Source organism: Alligator sinensis, unplaced genomic scaffold (assembly GCF_000455745.1).
Source record: "Alligator sinensis unplaced genomic scaffold, ASM45574v1 scaffold933_1, whole genome shotgun sequence".
In the NCBI taxonomy this organism is placed as follows: domain Eukaryota; kingdom Metazoa; phylum Chordata; order Crocodylia; family Alligatoridae; genus Alligator; species Alligator sinensis.
In genome coordinates this window covers 356,587-375,463 of record NW_005842542.1, presented here as the reverse complement: position 1 = coordinate 375,463, position 18,877 = coordinate 356,587, and the positions used below count along the sequence as shown (strand labels likewise).

The window sequence follows — 18,877 nt, the reverse complement described above, 5'->3', positions numbered from 1 at the left end:
TTCCGGGGGGCCAGGGGGGCGGGAGGAGCGGGGCGCTGACCCGAGAGCCCCGTCTGCACCGCCTGTGCCACCGGCCTGGCGCTGTCTCCCCTGCAGGGCTCCGGGACCGGACGCTCTTGCCTTTTGGAGTCTGCAGGTGGCTGAGCCTCCTTTCTGTCTTGTAACCGAGCAGATGCCTGTGAAGGGCTGTCAGGGACTCGAAAGCGGCTTTGTGTGCCTCTGCCAAAAAATAAATACAGACGCCTCATGGTTGTGACACCGGTTAGCGGTGTAGCGGATGTAAGGTCTGGGCGTATTGACGGTGGTCTTGGAAATTATGAGTTTTTGAGGTGACTTAAACACTTGTTGCAGTAATGTTACAGAATACGTAGTAAAATGTTGCTTCTTTTGGTGAGAACTGGGAAGCACTTAAATACCAAAATAATAATGCCTTTTAAGACATGTTTTTTGCAACATGGGTTGCAAGAGTTTAAGAGTAGCTCCAAGAAGAGCTTAAAAACAGTATCTCAGTGCTTGCTTTAAAAAGTGTTTAAACCAATGGGATTAACAAAAACTTATAGTGGCTGCATCTACACGAGACGCTGACTGCATAGTAGCCTGTGACTACTGCGCAGTAGCATCATGGAAAAGCCATTTAGTGGCACTACTGCACAGTAACTTCATTTAATACTTGTTTGTACAAGTACTTAACTACACAGTCAGTGTCTTGTGTAGACGTGGCCAGAGAAGAGTATTTTGGTTCAAGAAGTTATCTCAGTGCGCATATTAAAATATACATCTCCATAACAGCTGTGATCTTAATGGAAATGCTTCTTTAAGCTTTTATTGTCAATGTACAATTCCAAGTAATATAATTCCAAATAATATTTTTCTTCTATCAGCTTGTATATGTTTCTCTGTAATAGGGGTGTCACAGATATGGCTCATGGAGCTCCATCACCCAGTGCTGCTCCTTGGTGCGAGGTGCTCTACCCGGCATATGGTGGCCCGGCTTCGTGTTTAGGGCCTGGGATGCATCATCCACTCTAGGACCCATGTTGCACATGGTACCCACCCTAGCCAGTCCTGGACTACTCCACCTGCCACACTTCCCCTCAGACCAGCAGTATGGGCACCATGTGCATTGTAGATTGTGGACCGGCTAGAGCAGCGTAACGTTTGTGTCCCAGGCTAGCGGAGCCGGGGACTAGGGTGGAGAGTGGGGGGTGCTGCATGCAGTGAGGATCCTGGACTGGCAAGGGTGATTGCCACGTGTAGTGCAGATCCCAGAGTGGGTGCCCTTGTGTGATGGATGTGGCAAGGTGAGGGAGAGGAGTCTGTGGGCCCAGTCCGGTCTGTAGACCAGCCCCATGCCACTCATCCAGCTTACAGGGTCAGATGAGTTGATGCCCCTGCTCTATAACATGAAATGCTTTAAAGAATAGTTAGTCTCATTTGAAGCTGAGCTGCTTTTAAAGTATGGACTTCATTGAGAGCAAATTCAATCTTAAAGTGGTATTTTGGAGCCACAAAACTAATCTTATTAAACAGAACAACTTCAAGTTTAATATCTGATAACATTTCTAAAGAATATTTAATATAAAAAAGCAACTCCAGTCTTTCTTATAAAGCCAGGCACTGTGGAAATCTCTAAAACCTAACCAAACTAATCATGTAAATCAGGGCTGTCCAACAGGCAGCTCCAGGGCTGCATGCATCCCTCAAGGGGTTAATTTGTGGCCCCGGGGACTGACACCCAGCCCTTGCCTTCCCCTACCCCTCCATTACTTCAGCTGCAGGAACAGCGAGAGTCTCTAGGTTCCCTCTCCTGTTTTCACTTTCTGTTTCCACCCCAGGGAGCAGTGCCCTGCAGACCACAGCCTGGGGCTCCTGCATGATGTGCAATAGGGGAACCTGTGATTGAGAGCTAAGTGTGAGGTTCAGGCCCTGACAGCGTGGCCCTAGGGAACACCAGCTTGCACTGGTGCAACTTATGCAGCATGCCACCTCCACTACTGTGACCTGGGAGGTATGTGACCCCCAGCTGCTTAGAAGTTGGGCACCCCTGACAGATTATATGCTGTTTTCTTTATCTCTTTCTCAGATCTCAAGGCTTTTGAGAGAAGACTTACTGAATATATTGCATGTTTGCAACCAACTACGGGACGTTGGAGAAGTAAGTTAAAAATATTAAATAAGCTGGATCAACTCATAAGTACATCTGTTGACTTTTGAATATCTATATCCTTGTGGGTTAATTTCAGGTTAATAAAATACCTGTATCGTGTGTGTGGGCCTAAGGTAAACCTTCTAACTAAACATGCACAAGGTACCAGGAAATACCAAAAGTAAAATAATGAGTTAATGTTATTTGTACAATAGTATTACAGCATTTGCCCACCTTTGGAACCAATGTATAGGGGCCAGAAATACCTTGTGCTCTTGATAGTACAAGAAGTGTATTGGTTTGTTTAACAGTTGATATAGGAAAGAGCAACAATACTGAAAGCTATACTAGCATAACTAACTTATGGCCAGTTCAGTAAAGGGGGACTGAATGAGAGTGCAATTTTCCTGCCCACTTAAGTGCCTTCAGTCAGACAGCCTGTGAAATGTTTTTCTGTTTAGGATGGGATCAAGTCATCCCTATAAAGACCTGAGAGAGCTTTGCTTGGCAGCTGACAGGCCCTCAATGTTAAGTTGTAATGTTTGGAGTGTGGGCCCCATGGCATGAAAATCATAAGATTATATGATGTCTGGGTGGTCAGTGGCAGTAACACCAGGATTCCTCAAAGTCCTCAGAATTCGGTTTGCTAAGAGAATCATTACTTTCCCTGGTGTGGGCCAGGTACTGAAGGTTGGCATGTCATGAACGCAGATCCATTGCCAGCTGGAAGATAGGCTTGCCCTAGACCCTGAAGCAGGGACATTGAAGGAAATGTGTTTGTCCTCCCTGCTCTAACACTGAGGCATTGGGAAGTATGTCCAGTGGTGGACAGAACTGCTTTGGTTGTTCGTTTGTGTTTGTTTTGAAGTTTTCCCTCTGTTTCTATATCTGAGGAATTAAACTGCCTAGAAAACACATGGCATGGGAGCTAATGCTTCCTGAGGTCAGAGGATCCCCTCTGACTGAGGGCAGACTGAGGCAGTAGCTACCCTGAATCTGGAGAGAAATAGGTGGCAGTGTAATAGCAATGTTTTTGTTTGTTTGTTTTTAAGGGACTCCCTTTCCAGACAAGTTTACACTTTGAGGCTTTATGAGGAAGTCTATATGTTCTTGTGTAGGACCTCCTTTAACCATCATACCTTTTGAGAAGGAAAATGTTCTAGGTTCTCTGGTTTCTAAATTATCTTCTAGTGTGTCTTCTAAAGTTTTCCTTTCATCGGCAATATAAGCTCACTAATCTATAGCTTTTACTTTTTTAATGTATAGTCACTTTCCAGCTATTGGAAACCTCTCGCAAACCAGTTTAAATATTGTTAAATATAGACTAAAGTTTTTCTGATCTAATGTGAACTCTCAAAAAGGAGGGGAAAATATTGGAACCAAGTACTGAGTGAATTTATCATTCAAACGTGCATAAAAAGGCTTTGTTTCTGAGAGGTAGAGCTTTTAGTGTCTCCATTTGTGAAAATGGAAGAAGAAAAATGTACTTATCTAGCCAGAGATCTGTGGCATCCTGGGGGAGCCTTAAAATTCTTTCATGGATGCCACATGGTGTTAGCACTGTTAGGTGTGCAAACATGATCCAGAAAATAAACCCAAGATTTTAATGAGGAATTCATAGTGTCAACAGGATTCTGACCTCTTGTGGTCTTTCTGAGTTCTTTGCCACAGACGAATTACTCCATTTGTTTTTTTGATTATGGAAAAAAAAATACTAAAGAGTAGGAGGTGGCATTTCCAAAGGGATGCCTTCAGAACCACTGATCTAAACCTTTTGCATCCTCCTCAAATGGTCCATTTGGTGGATGTAAGTTGAAACAGAGTGTGCTGTTGGTACTGCGGCATGAAAAAGTACTGAGTCTGTTTTGCAGACAATAGAGTTTGATTGTTGAGCTTATACCTGGTTCACAGTTTCAGATAGCATATAAGAAGTCAGTAACACAAGATTCACAGAACCTAAGAGTGCATCTGCATGCATGCTTTAATGTGCTTTAGCCTATTTTAATGCACATTAAAGTGTATTAAAAAAAAAAAAAAAGCTGTGTGCTTTTGCTAATGTGCCTTTTTCTAGTACCTTTCCATGGAGGTACTAAATTGAATGCACAACAAAAGTGCATTAATGATCATGTAGAGGTGCCCAAAGAGGGTTTGAAAAGCTATTGCCAGCAGACTTTCTTTTGTTAATCTTTGTTCCTGTACTTCCTACAAGCTTGTTTTGGTAATAACAGCATATTGATGGAAATATCACAATAACAAATTTTAACTGTAAAGCTTAACTTGTTGGCTCTAGTTCTGTAATGCATGCCTCAGCTTACAGGACTGGGGCCTTGGTGCAGCTGGCCATTTACAGTAGTCCAAAGTAGCATATGGGTGTATTACCTGTGCAGCATATTGCATGGAAAGTTACCCAGTTACCCTTTTCCTTATTTTTTTTTTTTTCCATCTTATGAGCACATCTACATGAGATTTACTGTGCAGTAGACTAGTTAGCTGCCCAGTAAACATCTCAATGTCTGCACATTCATCCCTATTAGCCTGGAGTAAACTAATTTACTCCCCAGCATGATGAGGATACTACTTGTAAGTACTAGTACTTGTAAAGTACTATCCTGCTGCAAATTAAAAAACTCTGCAGCAATGCATGTGTAGATGCTAGAGGGGCTGGTTGGGGCATGAAGATGCTTCAATGCAGGGGCTGCCTGCTGACTAGCCCCCCACACTGAAGCACCCTCATGCCCCAGCCAGCCCCTCCGCAGCATGTTGAGTCAGGGGGGAACAGCCCCAAGCTGGCAGGCTGAACCTCAGGTTCCCCTGCCAGCTGGGGCTTCGCCCCAGCTCAACATCCTGTGGTCCAGACCTGCACACCCAGTAGCAGTAAGCTTCAGAGCCTATTGCTTTGCATTAATAGGCACATGGAAACTGTGGGTGCATCTACAAGTTTACTTAGAAACTTCCTATTTCTTTGTCCGGACAACAGGATGCCCTTAGAGGCTCCAATGCTTTCTGGATCTATTTTTGTTCTGTCCAGGAAGTTTTACTAGGATATTTAAAGGACTATCTTGTTTTAGACTTTTTTTCTGTCTTCCACGTCGACCTCACAAATAGAAAGGTGGAACTTCAGATGGGGAAACAAACATGCAGATGTACCTCTTTATGCAGAGAGATCTAGCTCACTTTTTTTTTTGGATGCTCTTGAACATCAAGAGCCAGGAGAGAGAACAGTACAATTGTCAACTTGTAATGAGAGGTTGGATACCTTTGAATTAACATGAATCAGATCAGGTACTATTTATGACTTTTTTACTTTTCCCGTTAGTGATCCTTATATTCGTATCAGTCTGTACTGCAACTGGTGCTTGGAACTGGTTAATAGATCCTGAAACCCAGAAGGTAAGTGATATCAATCTGATAAAGCTTTTTGGGATTCCTTGGCTTTGCAATACAAGTATATAATCTGGATAATAAACTAAGTGTGTGTAGTTGTGGATTTTGTCTTCAAGAATGAAAAGTTAATGGAAAGGTTGGCTTCTTCCCTAAGTTAGAGTATCACAGGAAGAGGGTCATGTAGGTTTTGTGTAGAGGCAACGCTTGCTGAGACTTTGCAAGAATGTCTGGTGCATTTTGCAGCTGTGCTGAATCTGGGGTTCTTTTCCTCTAGAAGAATAATTTTATACTTTGTGACAGTAAAGCATGGCGTACTGAAGTCAGTTTCCATGGGACTGATCCAGAATCAAGGAAACAAAAGCAGAGTACAGTGATAGGTTAATGGTTCCTAACTTAACTGTTTCTTTATGTGGCTATAGTGTACAAAACTGGCTCTTGTACCTGCACCTGTTCTAGCCCAAACTTCTTAATTTTTGGCAGAAGGATAATTAAAATGGCCACAATATATATTTGTTTAAATACATTGGTTACCTTAAAATGTTCACATTAAACAAATAAAGCTACCTGTCTGGTGGGGGGTGAGGGTAGGGGGTGTAGTTCTTGGGTTTTTTTCCCCTCCCCTAGTCTGTATTGGTGAAGTACCTGAGCCTTGGCATGGTGATTTTTGCTACACCAACTTCTGTAGTTTGTTTTGAAATGATCAGACTTGTGTCTGAACTTTACATCTCTGACGTGTCTAGAGGGATAGTTATTGAGCAGATTAACTTTATTCATAGGGAGAATATGTATGTTTTTGAGTAAATGCAAGAACTTTGCATTACCCCTGTCTTGATGCAAGTGTGGTGAAGGGTTTATTTGTTTTATTTATTTTATTTAAACATTTCTACATTCCAGCAGTAAAACAAAAGTAGAGCAGTTGCATTCTGTTGAACAATGGAGGGGTGGGGGAGTGAGAAGTGATCAATCGGCTACTTTTTTGTTAAGTAATATGGAGGACTCTAATATTTAGATCCATTTTCTGTTTTTAAGCTAAACTATTATAATGAACAATTTAGTTTTGAACCCAAAACTTTAAAAAAGATAATCTACAGGTATGGTAGCACTTTCTTAAACCTTTTTTCTTTTTCCCTTCAAGATTGTTTGATTTCTTTCTTAGGTATCTTTTTTCACATCATTGTGGAATCATCCTTTCTTCACAATCAGCTGTATTACTCTAATAGGCCTATTCTTTGCTGGAATACACAAAAGAGTGGTGGCACCATCAATGTATCCTTTGATAGCATTTGTCAGGTGAAAGGTGATTGTTTTAATGGTAATTGCAGCCACACTAAATCTGTCTAATTTTTAAACTTTTCTCCAAAAATTAGCACTTTCCTTTGACATGATCCATACAGCATAGCAGCCCGATGTCGAACTGTATTGGCAGAGTACAATATGTCTTGTGATGATGTAAGTGACTTGAATTTTACTTGCTACACATGCAAACCTTGAAGGTGCAAATAGCTCTGTCTCTGGAAGGGCTTGATAATCTATTTACATTTTACAAATAAATGCATAAATATACTTAACTCTTCTTCCCCATTTAAGTATAGGGGTAAGAATAACTTGCATAATGACTTTGCATTGGGGCTGTATTAAACTTCAGGATTTTGCTTGCATCTGTTCTTCTGTTTTGCAGACTGGAAAACTAATTTTGAAACCTAGGCCTCATGTTCAATAACCACAATCTTCCTTCAAGTCTATTCACTGCCGTGAACACCAGAAACAACCTTTTCTCAAGGTAGTGTGGCAGCAAAAAGCCAAATGGGACTGTTGGCAGTTGTCTAGGAGTAAAAGTCTTATTTAAAAGTGACAGCAAACTGTGCAATATTACTTTCTGGCATATTTATTCAAATTCTCTTTTGAGTCATGTCACCAGTGCTTTTGCTACTTTTGATTACCTCTTTTTTCAGTATTAGTGTCACTTTTGTATTTCTGCTACAGCAAAACAGCATACAGTTGAAGTATGTTAACTGGTTTCTAAGTTAAACTTGGAAATCAAACCTCATTTGTTTTATGTCTTTGCAAACTACTGTAAATAGCAAATCGATGCCAATGTTAAGCAAAGAGTAATACCTGTATAGATTCTTGTTCTTGTAAGCCAGTATTGAAAGCAACACTTGCCATTCCCACAGCTTTTTATTAAAACACTTATTAATTGATCTTTTTTTCCCATTCCTGATCACAGTCCTTTTGGAATTGGAACACAAAAAGATGTTAAAAATGAGACAGTCTGCTGGAAAAATTGGCCTTATGTTTAAGAATATTGAAAATATGTCAAAATATTACTTTTATCAAACTACATATAGTACGTCAGCCACTTGCATTGTGGTTTTATTATACTTCATTCAGTTTCATCCGAGTTGCAGTATAACTTGTTTTAATACGATTTTAGCATTTTAAAACTGTCTTAAATATACTTTTGACTGTAAGAATTATGTACAGTGTCTGAATTCCATAATACCCCTGTTTTAAGAGCAGATTTTATGCTGTGGTAGTCTGTCCATGAAATTAGTATTGCAAATGTTTAACTTAAGATCCAAATCGTTTGGTAAAGGAAACTATGTAAACAGTGCCACAAGTCAACTTACAAAACTTATTTTCAAGAAGTGTTTAAAAAAGAAAAAAGTTCAGTGTGGCTATTATGTATGTACGTAATAGCTACAATAATCATAACAGTTTAATTTTAAGTGTGTAAGGTGCCTTTTTACCTGTTTCAAATTCTCTTTTAATTGAATATGAGACTTTAAGAAGACAAAGCTTTTGCAGTTACAGGAACCCCTCATACAAACAAAGCTGCCTCTTAAGGAGCATGGTTTGACTAGTGTAAACTCACTCAGATGTGGCATTAACATTTTTGCTCATAAATTCTTTTCTTCAGAAGTTTCGTACTTCTGTAACTCCCTTATTTTTTTTAACTGCTGTAAATTTTGTAGTTACATATGTGCATAAAAATAAATGCTTTATATATAAATAGTATGTCAACTGTTTTTGTATTGTAAATGAATTAATTTGCAAATATAGAAAATTACAAAAGTACTTTGGCTATAAACCATTGAAAACTCCAGTGTACAAAGTGTTACGTTTTTTGTACTTCTGTGAAGTGTCACTTAAAATCCTGGGTGCTGAAGTCACCAAGATAAGAGCAGCATGGAAAGCAGTAATGGTATCCACTTTTCTTCATCGGTTTGGTTTTGGACCCCATTTGACTTTGTTCTTGGGATTATGGGTAGAAATCCTTTATGGGTCACCCCAAGCCACAATCCTCTGCACTGGGAGACTCCTGAGGAAGCCTGGCATGGCACTGCCTGACCCCAAGATAGGTTTTTGAATACCAGCCAGCCTACTGGCAGGCCCTAGGCTTGCACACTGGCCTACTGGCACTTGGCCTGGCCTACTGGCAGGCCCCAGGCTTGTGTTTGGACAGAGATTACAGGGTAAATTGCTTCTTGGGTCACCCCAAAATGCTCATCACTGCCACTGGGAGACTCTTGTGAGGAAGTCTGGGTAGGGCAGTGCCTGACCTAAATCCTGGTTTTTGCATGCCAGCTTGCCTACTGACAGGTCCCCAGACCTGTGTACATTGCTATGTACATTGAATAAGGAGCTGTATTTGGGGTGGGATTGTGGGTGAAAATCTATTTTGGGTCACCCTGAAATGCATCTCCAGCTCTGGGGGACACTTGTGAATGGGTCTGAGCAGGGTAGTGCCTGACCTAAAGCCTGGTTTTCATGTGCCAGCCTGCCAACTGACAGCCCCCCTGGACCTGTGCGCTATGTATGTTCCTATGAATAAGGAGCTAATTTTGAGCTGGGGTTATGGGGCAAAATCCTTTTTGAATTGCTCCAAAACATAGCTTTCCACCATCAGGGGATTCTAAAGAAGCCTGGGCTTGACCCAATGCTTGGTTTTTGCATGCTAGCCTGACACTTGACGCCCGCCCCTCAAGGCCTTCATCCTAAATACATTGCATTGAATAAGGATCTTGTTTTGCCTTGTAATCCCAGTCCAAAATCCCTTCTGGGTTACTCCAAACCACACACCTCCCTGACCAGGGGACTTTCCTGAATAAGTCTGGGCAGGATGTTGCCCATCCCAAAGCTTGGTTTTTGCATGTCAGCCAGCTAACAGCCCCGCAGGCTTGTGTACTATGTGAATGGCACCAAATACAGGGCTGAGAGAGAGCTGGGATTTCCAAACAATCCTTTTTGGGTCGGCTCTCCACCACAGCAGGGTGGGGAATCTCTTGAAGAATGTTTTTTAGGCTTCATTTGATCCTCAGCTTTTTCCACCAGAGATTTCTATGGATGACATTAAATAAGTTGGCAGTATAAGAGTTATGTAACCATGCTAATATTAAGTAAATTGAAATAAAACTATATGCATATCTAGCTCTATATCAAATTATTGAACCATGCCTTCTTAAATGCCAGTTGCTGGCTTTTCAGAGTTGGTAATACCTTACTCCCTTTCCCCCCAAATTCCTTTCTTGTATCTCTATTTAGGTCTTTTATATTTAAGTAGACAGAATGTTGCTAGTTAAAATGTGCAACCGGTCCTGATTAATTCAACAGCAAACATCAGACATATTTGCAAATGTATCAGAATTTGTTAAAACCAAGGTTTTCTCATTGTAGGTACAAAGTAGTTGGGGTAACATACAGTACTAGTAACTATTTTGTATGTTTTCTCAAACTTGGCAAGACTGAGAGCTGGTGTTACTATGATGGAATTTTAGAATTAAAAAAGGTAGGATGTGGAGATAAACCAGGAACTAAAGAACAGTTTCCCAAAGGTCTGGGGAAGGAAAATGTACCAAGCCGTGTTGTTATTGAACAAATGTCTCAGAAAGGATAAGGATATCAGCAAGGGCACACACAGATAATTAAACACATACCAAAGCCTCACTCTTGGGCAATTAAGAACTGTACTGATGCTAATGCAGGTCAGGTCAGATTCACCTGCTACCATAATTTACAGTAGACGGAAGTACCTCTGTTATCACCAGGTGCTGAGCAGCAGTTATATAACCTGGCAACTTCTAAGGTGCCAATGGCTTTGTGCAGAAGAGCACCTTGGAGGAGGGGATGGGGGTAGGGGGAGGGGGATATTAGTCTTACCCTTGGCAGAGGAAATGCTGCCAAAAAGTTGTGGAACTGAAGTACACTCCATAATAGGGTAGAGTGGGCTCTTTAATCCTAGTCAGCAACTAGTCTAGGAGTGGAGCCTTAATAGATGGTCAAATGGATGATCTCCTTTGCTGCAGCAGCTCCTGTGGCCAAGCTGGTTCTAAATATATTGATACCTGCCTTTCCTTTGAATTAAACCAGCAAGGCTGAGAGGGGGACACTGGCATGTGAGTAGCTCAGTGTCTGTGCCCCCATCCCCTGATCCACAACCCACCACTGGCCCCCATTTACCTGCACCCCACCACGTGATTCCCAACTCATGCTGCTGCCTGATCCCCATCACACTGTGCTGGCCACCCTTGCTGCTGCCCAATCCCCAGCATCTGCTGCCTCCTGATTGCAATGCATGTTGCTGCCTGATTGCATATGGATGCTGCTGCTCCAACCTGTGACCTAGGCTGCTTTTCAGTCCCCCTATGTGTTCTGTTGCCCAGTTCCCCAAACTGCATGCTGCTTCCTCATTCCCTGCCCAATCCTGAGCTCATGTTGATGTCTGATCCCCACCCACACTGCTGCCCCATTCCCCAACTGATCCCCATGGGGTGACACTTGCAATGATGTCTCATGCAAGCTGTTGGTTGCCTCATCACCCACATGATCCCTGACCTATGCAACTGCCTGATCCTGGTCCTAGCTGGAGGCAGAGGGCTGATACTCAGATCCAAGATGAGGCATGTTTTTCCCCATGTTGAATGAAGGAAAAAATAACTTACCTTGGATTTGAGGAAATAAAAGTTAAAAAGTTTAGAAAAATCAGTGTGGGTTTATATAAAAACCATATGTTTCCATGACAAGAAATGAAGGAAAGAATATTTTAATGTGGTATTTATAACAGGCACAAAATAGAAAAAAATAAATCTAAATGACTAACTGCACATTCATAGTGAAAAGATATGACAAGTGCTTATCCAAAAATACTCATATTAGCCTATATTTCTGTTTGAGAAGACTGTTACATGATTAATAAGAAAAAACAGAAAAATCATGGTTTTGATTTTTAACCTGCCTGGTTTAAACCTAAACCAAGAAGTCAAATTATGCAATGATATCTCAAGTCATTCAAGCTGGTTCCGTGCTTATAGTGATATGCATTCAAAAAAATTCTTATTTCTATATATTTGTATCTTTGATTATGTTCTGCATGTTTGACTAAGGTTACGTTCCATAGTTAGTTATTTATTCATATGGAATACAGCAACCAAATGACAGAACAACGTATAAACAACCTATAAATAACAGCAAGGGATAAGCCTATAGTGACGGTTTTAGATTTGATGTCCATTGCAAGGCATTTTCAGTAGCCTGGTACAGGTCTTCAGTGCAGCCATTAAAATGATATCTGCATGCCCTCATTAGTATGCAGAGGCTACTCTGGTTTGAAGGGCTACTTGAGCCTTTTTTCACTGTTTGTAGTCTTTGGTTATACTGTTTGACGTTAAAGCGCACAATTGTAGAAGGCAGGTGAGAGGCAGGTTAAAAGGCAGATGAGATGTTGTCTACCAAGCCTCCTGTGCCTGCCTCCACTCTATTGTGTGTTCCCGCGCCGCCTTCTCCCGGGCAGTTGATCTTGCCTGCCACAGACTCATGTTCGGGCCCCAGAGGGCACCTCGGCTGTCTTCAGGGTGACCCCCTAACTCGTCTGCCACGACTTTGAATGGTTCATCAGTGGAGGGGGTCCCCCTTGAGAGTGCCTCCCGGGCTGTCATGCATCTCGGCGGGAGTTCACGGGGCTCCAACCTCCCCTACACCCCAACCATGTGCCACCCTCAGAGATGGGCCTCTGAGTCTATTTGCGGCTGGCCCCACTGGAGTCTTTCCTGTCCCCGGCGTTGCCTCTTGATGACGAACACCCAGGGTCCTGGTCAAACTCTGGTGAGGGTCTGGGAGCCCTCAGCATTTGGGCTTGTCTTCTCTGATGCCCTTAGAGATTGCTGGCAATAGGCCCAGTGCATTCTGGTGTGGTTCCTTTCTTTCCCCTTTCCCGGGGACCGAGCCCTCCCCCTCGTCTGGTACTATGGACTGTGTTGATCCACTTTCTTTCAGGGAACCAAGTTAGACGCGCCTCGAAAGGGGAACCACTGCCAATACCTCGATCCGATACCCCTTTTCCCAAAACACCCGACATGAAGCAAAGGAACAAGGCCACTACCGTGACTACTAGTGAAATGTAACCTAAAGGAAAGAAGGGAGGGGAACGCCTAAGGAAACGGAGCACCCTCAGTAGGATCACCGTACACCCTAAATCCCCTAATGCCCTCAGGCTAGGGCACCCTCGGGGTCAGTACCCGTGCCTTCACCCCAGCTGGGGTCGGCGCTCGCCTGTTCGAAGCGGTGGCCCCGTTGCCTCTGATTGGGGCTCTCACGCCAGCTTCCTCGACCCTACTGGGCTACTCTGGCTTGGGGTTCCCCGCTGCTGCCGCCATCACTACCGCAGCCAGCATCCCTGCCAGTTTTCCTGCCGGCGTCTTCAATCCCCGCCGGTCCCCGGCTCAGGGATCCTCTGCCACTCCCACTGTTTCCGCTGTCGCAGCAGCCACTGCTGCTGCCTTTGTCGGCCTCTCTGCCAGCGTCATCGGGCCCTGCCAGTCTTCTCCGGCTTGGGGATCCTTTGCTGCTCCCGCTGCTTCCTCCACCGCAGCAGCTGCTGCTGCTGCCTTTGCCAGCCTCTCTGCCAGTGTCTTTGATCCCTGTAGATCTTCTCCGGCTCGGGGATCCTCTGCAGCCCTTGCTGCTTCCGCCGCCGCTGCCTCTGCTGCCACTGTCGGCTGCCGGCCGCAGCGGCTGGATGCCTTCTGCCCAGTGGTTCCCCGCTGGTTCTCTGGTCCTCGGTGTCCTTCCCGCGCTTTCGTGGCTCCCTTTCATCTCTGCTGGGTGGCGTCTCCTCATGACGTCACCCGGCCCCAGCTGTATATGGGCGCGGCTTACAAACTGCGCAGGCGGTTTCTCGCCACATGTTTCCTTGTTCCTCCCAGCTCCTGAAACAGGTAAGTTGTTTTTTTCCTCTTTTTCTTTGGTTAGGGGTTTGCCTCTGGGCAAGGCTTCCCCCTTTTCCGGTTCTGTGCCCCTGGCACACCCCCACCCCCCCCAAGATGTCTTGGGGCGCTTTGTTGTCCCGTCTCTGGGCCATACCTGGTGGGCTGGTGATCCCCTTGGTTTGGTTTTCTGGGTCACTGGTCTGGGCTTCTCTTCCACACCTGGATAGAAAATCCGCCACTGCGTTAGCTTTTCCTGGTCGGTGTACTATGTGGAATTTGTATAGTTGAAGAGCTAACGCCCATCGTGTAATCCGGGCGTTGTCTGTCTTAGCCGTGCCCAGCCACCTTAGGGGGGTGTGGTCTGTCACCAATTTAAACTCTCTACCCATCAGGTAATACCTGAAATGGCCCACCACCCACCAGATTACCAGGCATTCGCGTTCTATCGTGTACCTCGTCTCTGCTGGTAGTAGCTTGCGGCTGGCATAAGCAACTGGTCTCTCGTTCCCCTCTTCCTTCTGAGTGAGAATGGCTCACACTGCCGTCTCTGAAGCATTGGTCTGTAAGATAAATGGTTTCAGGAAGTCAGGTGTGTGTATTATGACATCCTCATGTAGAGCCCATTTTAGCATCTCAAAATTCCGGGACATCTCTTCCATCCATTTTATAGGTCTGGTCTTTTGTCCTTTCAGAGCCTCCGATAGGGGTGCTGCCAGTTCTGAAAAATGGGGCACAAATTGTCGATAATAATTGATTAACCCTAGGAATGACCTGAGTTGGCGGCAATTTTGGGGGGTGGAAAAGTTACGGATAGTTTCCACCTTGTATGCCAAGGGTCTAATAGTGCCCCTCCCAACCAAGAATCCCAAATATTTGGTCTCCTTTTGGGCAAGGGCGCGCTTTCGTGGGTTTGCCGTTAGCCTGGAGCACCTTAATTTAGAGAGGATGGCCCTGAGGGCTCTCCTATGCTGGGTCTAAGTCTGTGAGAACACAATGATGTCATCTATGTACGCCGCCGCATATTTGGCATGCGGTGCTAAGATCCGGTCCATTAAGCACTGAAACATCGTGGCTGTGCCATGTAGCCTGAACGGCATCCTCACAACTTTGTATGGTCCCCACAGGGTCCCGAACGCAGTTTTTGGCCGATCTTCTCTGGCTACAGGGGTCTGCCAGTATCCCTTCATGAGGTCTAGGGTTGATATACATTGGGTGTTCCTGATGCACTCCACTAGTTCTGCCACGTGGGGCATGTGGAACGTGTCAAAGATTGTCATGGCATTCAGCCGCCTGTAATCGATGCATAGCCTCAACAACCCATCCGGTTTGTGTACCGGGACCAGGGGGCTCCTCCAGGGGCTCCTTGAAGGACGTACGACCCCGTGTTCCAACATCGAGTCAATCTCCTTATGGACGGTTTCTAAAAGGTGGTGGGGAATGGGTCGCCATCTTTCTCTCGCTATTGCCCCGGGTGGGGTATTTATAGCGTAGAAGGTGTCCCAAACCCACCCGGGTTCTTTGCAAAACACATCCCGGAACTCTTTCACCAGGGCTAGTGCTTCCTGCCTCTGATAAGGGGACAGCTCTCCCCCTACCCTAACTGGGGTCTTGACTTTAGAGGGGTCGGATCCTCTACTTATCGCCCGAGGTCCAAGGTCTTCGTTATCAGTATCTGTAAAGGCAACCCACCCCTCAGGCTCTCACCACTTTCGGAGGAGATTTACATGGTAAATCTGTCTTTCTTGAAAGTGACCGGGCCGGTGTACCTCACAGTCTACTGGCCCAACTCCCTGGATTATCTCGAATGGCCCCTGCCATTGAGTTGGGAGCTTGCTCGTGGAAGTGGGAAGGAGTACCAGCACCTTCTGCCCTGGCTCAAACATCCTTTCTTTGGCGTGGCTGTCATATTTCTCCTTCTGGCGGGCCTGGGCTTCGCGCATATTCTCGCATGCTAGGTCACGGGCCATCCTTACTCTCCGTTGGAACTCCTGTTAGTATGTGGTCAGCTCCCGGGCATGTCCTACATCCCACTCCCATTCCTCTCTTAGGACTTGTAGGAGGCTCCTTGGCCAATGTCCTAATACCAGTTCAAATGGGGAGTACTTTGTAGTGTCTTGAGGGGTGTCCCAGAGGGTGAATAGTACCAGTGGAAGGAGAAGATCCCATTTCCGGGGGTCCCCTTGTATGCAGTGCTGTAATATCCGCTTTATTGTTCCGTTTAGGCATTCCACTAGGCCGTTGGTCTGGGGGTGGTAGATCGAGGTCCGGAGATGTTTTATCCGTAGCGTTCGACATACTACCCTCAGGACCCCAGACATAAAATTCCGCCCCTGGTCGGTCAGTATTTCTCATGGTATCCCCATCCTAGCTATCCACTTTATCTGTTCTTCAGTGATGCATGGGGTGGTCACAGCTCACAGTGGGATGTCCTCTGGATACCAGGTAGCATAATCCACGAAGACCAATATGGACTGATGGCCAGCGCTACTGCGGGGAAGCGGCCCCACGACGTCCAAGGCTATCAGGGAGAAAGGGACATCTATGACAGGCATGGGCTGGAGGGGGGCCCATGCAGGGCGCTCAGCCTTCATTTTCTGACACTCGGGGCACTCTGCACATTAATGGGCCACCTCCTCCCCCATCCCGGGCCAAAAAAAACATCTAGCCACCCTTGCAAGGATTTTGTCACGCTCTAGATGCCCTCCTGCAGGGCTAGCATGTGCCAACAGCCAGATGATTTGACGGAACCGGGCAGGCACAACTAGCTGCATGCCCTCAGCCCCGTCCTGCCCATCCCCTTGCACACAGTAAAGAAGTTGGTTCCTTACCTCAAAGCGTGGAGCCTCGTCAGGCAGCGGGACTGGGACGTCCCTGGTGTTGCGGATCTGCTCCCGAAGCATCTTGAATTCCAGGTCTTCCTCTTGTGCTTCCCGGAACTGCAGGCTGCTGGCAAAATTGTCAAGGTCTAAGTCTTCTGCCTCGTCCGCTGATTCTTTGTTTTCCGCTACTTCACCTAACCACCCCTTGCGGTTCCGGATCTTCCTGCATGCCACTTCTGCGTCCCGTATCCTATCCAGGACGTTGTACAGCAGTGCTCAGTCCCAGCCCAGTAGCATTTCGCACACCAGGTGGGGCACTATCCCTACCAGAAGTTCTCCTTGGTGCTCCATCACACGAAGGTGTATCCATTGCCGCTCAATCTGCTTAGCTTCCCCGTGGAGGCAGGCCACTTTCGCTGGGATGGCCTTCCGCCTGCCCTGCGGCTGCACCAAGTCAGCCCTCACCAAAGACTGGGCGCAACCCGAGTCCAGAGTAGCTTGTATGGGGCGTCCCTCTACCCAGGCTTTGATGACAGGGCAGCTCCAGATCGCACCCTCCTCTCCAACCGCGTAGCTACAGTCCATTGGGTCACTGGACTCGGGGTCTCTCCGTCTCTCCATCTGTACCCTCAGCCTGTCAGCGGGGAGCCAACGCTCAGTGGGCTGACTAGGGTATTCCCTTGAAAAATGGCCGTTCCGCCCACACTGAAAGCATACGGTGTCCTTCGTTGCCTCTCGGTTGGGCCTACATTCGGGCTCTTTCAGTGCTACCGCAAGGGGCCCCGGGTTCCTCCTCTCCTGGGGGTAGCTGACCTCTGAGGCAGCGAAGGTCTCTGCCAACTTCAGGGCCACCTTACAGGTACATGGGGAGTGCTGGCGCACCCAGCGCTGCGTCCGTTCCTCTAGGTCGTTTTGAAACTGCTTGAGGAGGATTTGGTCTGCCAGGGCCTCTCTATTGTGCCCCACTGGGCTTACCCATTTGTCCAGGAGATTCAGCAGCAGTTGTAATAGCACTCTCAGCCGCCTCTCATCGGGCCCTTTCTTTGCTTGGAACAGCTGGCGATAATGTTCTGGGTCGATCTCCAATCTGTATAGCATGGCCGCCTTCACACGTTCGTAGTCTCTAGTGTCATCTCTCGCAAGGGCCCGGTAGGCAGCCTGGGCCTTGCCTACTACCAGCGCTCCCAGTTGGCTGGCCCAATACCCTTTGTCGAGTCCAGTCATGAGGGCGTGGTGTTCAAATGCCTCGATGTAAGCCTTCGGGTCGTCGTCCCTGGTCATCTTGAGCATTTTGAAAGATGCCAGGCTGTGCCTGAGCCAGTCCTGCTGGCGGTCCATCATCTGTTGCTGCGAGACTAGGATCTGGGTGAGGACCTGCAGGTCCTGTCCGAGGATATTTGCAGGGGCCATAAGCTGGTTGCTTATTGGCACAGGCTGCCAAGTTGGGGTTCTCTATGTTCCCGGCCAATGCACCACTTTGTGCCCGCCTCCGCTCTATCGTGTGTTCCCGTGCCGCCTTCACTCGGGCAGTTAATCTTGCCTGCCAGGGACTCGCATTCGGGCCGCAGAGGGCACCTTGGCTGTCTTCAGGGTGACCCCCTAACTCGCCTGCCATGACTTTGAATGGTTCATCAGTGGAGGGGGTCCCCCTTGAGAGTGCCTCCCGGGCTGTCATGCGTCTCAGCAGGAGTTCACGGGGCTCCAGCCTTCCCTAAACCCCAACCATGTGCCAACCTTAGATACAGGCCTCTGAGTCTATTTGCGGCTGGCCCCACTGGAGTCTTTCCTGTCCCTGGCGTTGCCTCTAGATGACGAACACCCAGGGTCCTGGTCAAACTCCGGTGAGGGTCTGGGAACCCTCGGCTTTTGGGCTCGTCTTCTATGATGCCCTTAGAGACCACTGGCGGTAGGCCCAGTGTGCTTTGGCGTGGTTCCTTTCTTTCCCCTTTCCTGGGGACCGAGCCCCGCCTCGTCTGGTACTTTGGACTCTGTTGATCCACCTTCTTCCAGGGAACCGAGATAGATGCGCCCCGAAAGGGGAACCACTGCCAATACCTAGATCCTATACCCCTTTTCCCGAAACACCTATCGTGAAGCAAAGGAACAAGGCCACCACCATGACTACTAGTGAAATGTGACCTAAAGGAAAGAAGGGAGGGGAACACCTAAGGAAATGGAGCACCCTCAGTAGGATCACCGTACACCTTTACTCCCCTAACGCCCTCAGGCTAGCGCACCCTTGGGGTCAGTACCTGTGCCTTCACCCCAGCTGGGGTTTCATAGTTTCATAGTAGCTAGGGTCAGGAGGGACCTGAACAGATCAT

At 46.5% G+C, this 18,877-nt stretch overlaps 2 protein-coding genes across 5 annotated transcripts in view; one reads left to right on the top strand and one right to left on the bottom strand.

Moving 5' to 3' along the window:
• CNEP1R1 (CTD nuclear envelope phosphatase 1 regulatory subunit 1) overlaps positions 1 to 8,631 on the top strand; it is a 14,589-nt gene extending 5,958 nt beyond the window's left edge. Inside the window, exons 2-6 of the mRNA XM_025213618.1 lie at positions 2,084 to 2,155; positions 5,463 to 5,536; positions 6,687 to 6,796; positions 6,925 to 6,979; positions 7,209 to 8,631. Of these exons, the coding sequence (XP_025069403.1) occupies positions 2,084 to 2,155; positions 5,463 to 5,536; positions 6,687 to 6,796; positions 6,925 to 6,979; positions 7,209 to 7,250 (353 nt within the window). The 3' untranslated portion in view covers positions 7,251 to 8,631. The remainder of the gene's footprint in view (positions 1 to 2,083; positions 2,156 to 5,462; positions 5,537 to 6,686; positions 6,797 to 6,924; positions 6,980 to 7,208) is intronic.
• LOC112551653 lies at positions 8,625 to 18,826 on the bottom strand. Of its 4 annotated transcripts, none has more exons than XM_025213614.1 (4): positions 16,563 to 18,826; positions 14,188 to 14,452; positions 13,889 to 13,953; positions 13,077 to 13,734 (listed from the first exon to the last, which is right to left on the bottom strand). In XM_025213614.1, exon 1 carries the CDS (start codon positions 17,961 to 17,963, stop codon positions 16,830 to 16,832), a length of 1,134 nt encoding a protein of 377 aa, XP_025069399.1. In that variant the 5' UTR covers positions 17,964 to 18,826; the 3' UTR covers positions 13,077 to 13,734; positions 13,889 to 13,953; positions 14,188 to 14,452; positions 16,563 to 16,829. The 4 variants fall into 4 exon arrangements, with proteins under 4 accessions (XP_025069402.1, XP_025069399.1, XP_025069400.1 ...); XM_025213615.1 differs by having other exon boundaries at positions 14,188 to 14,294; XM_025213617.1 differs by lacking the exons at positions 13,077 to 13,734; positions 13,889 to 13,953; positions 14,188 to 14,452 and adding an exon at positions 8,625 to 9,871.
• Positions 18,827 to 18,877: the final 51 nt, after the last annotated feature.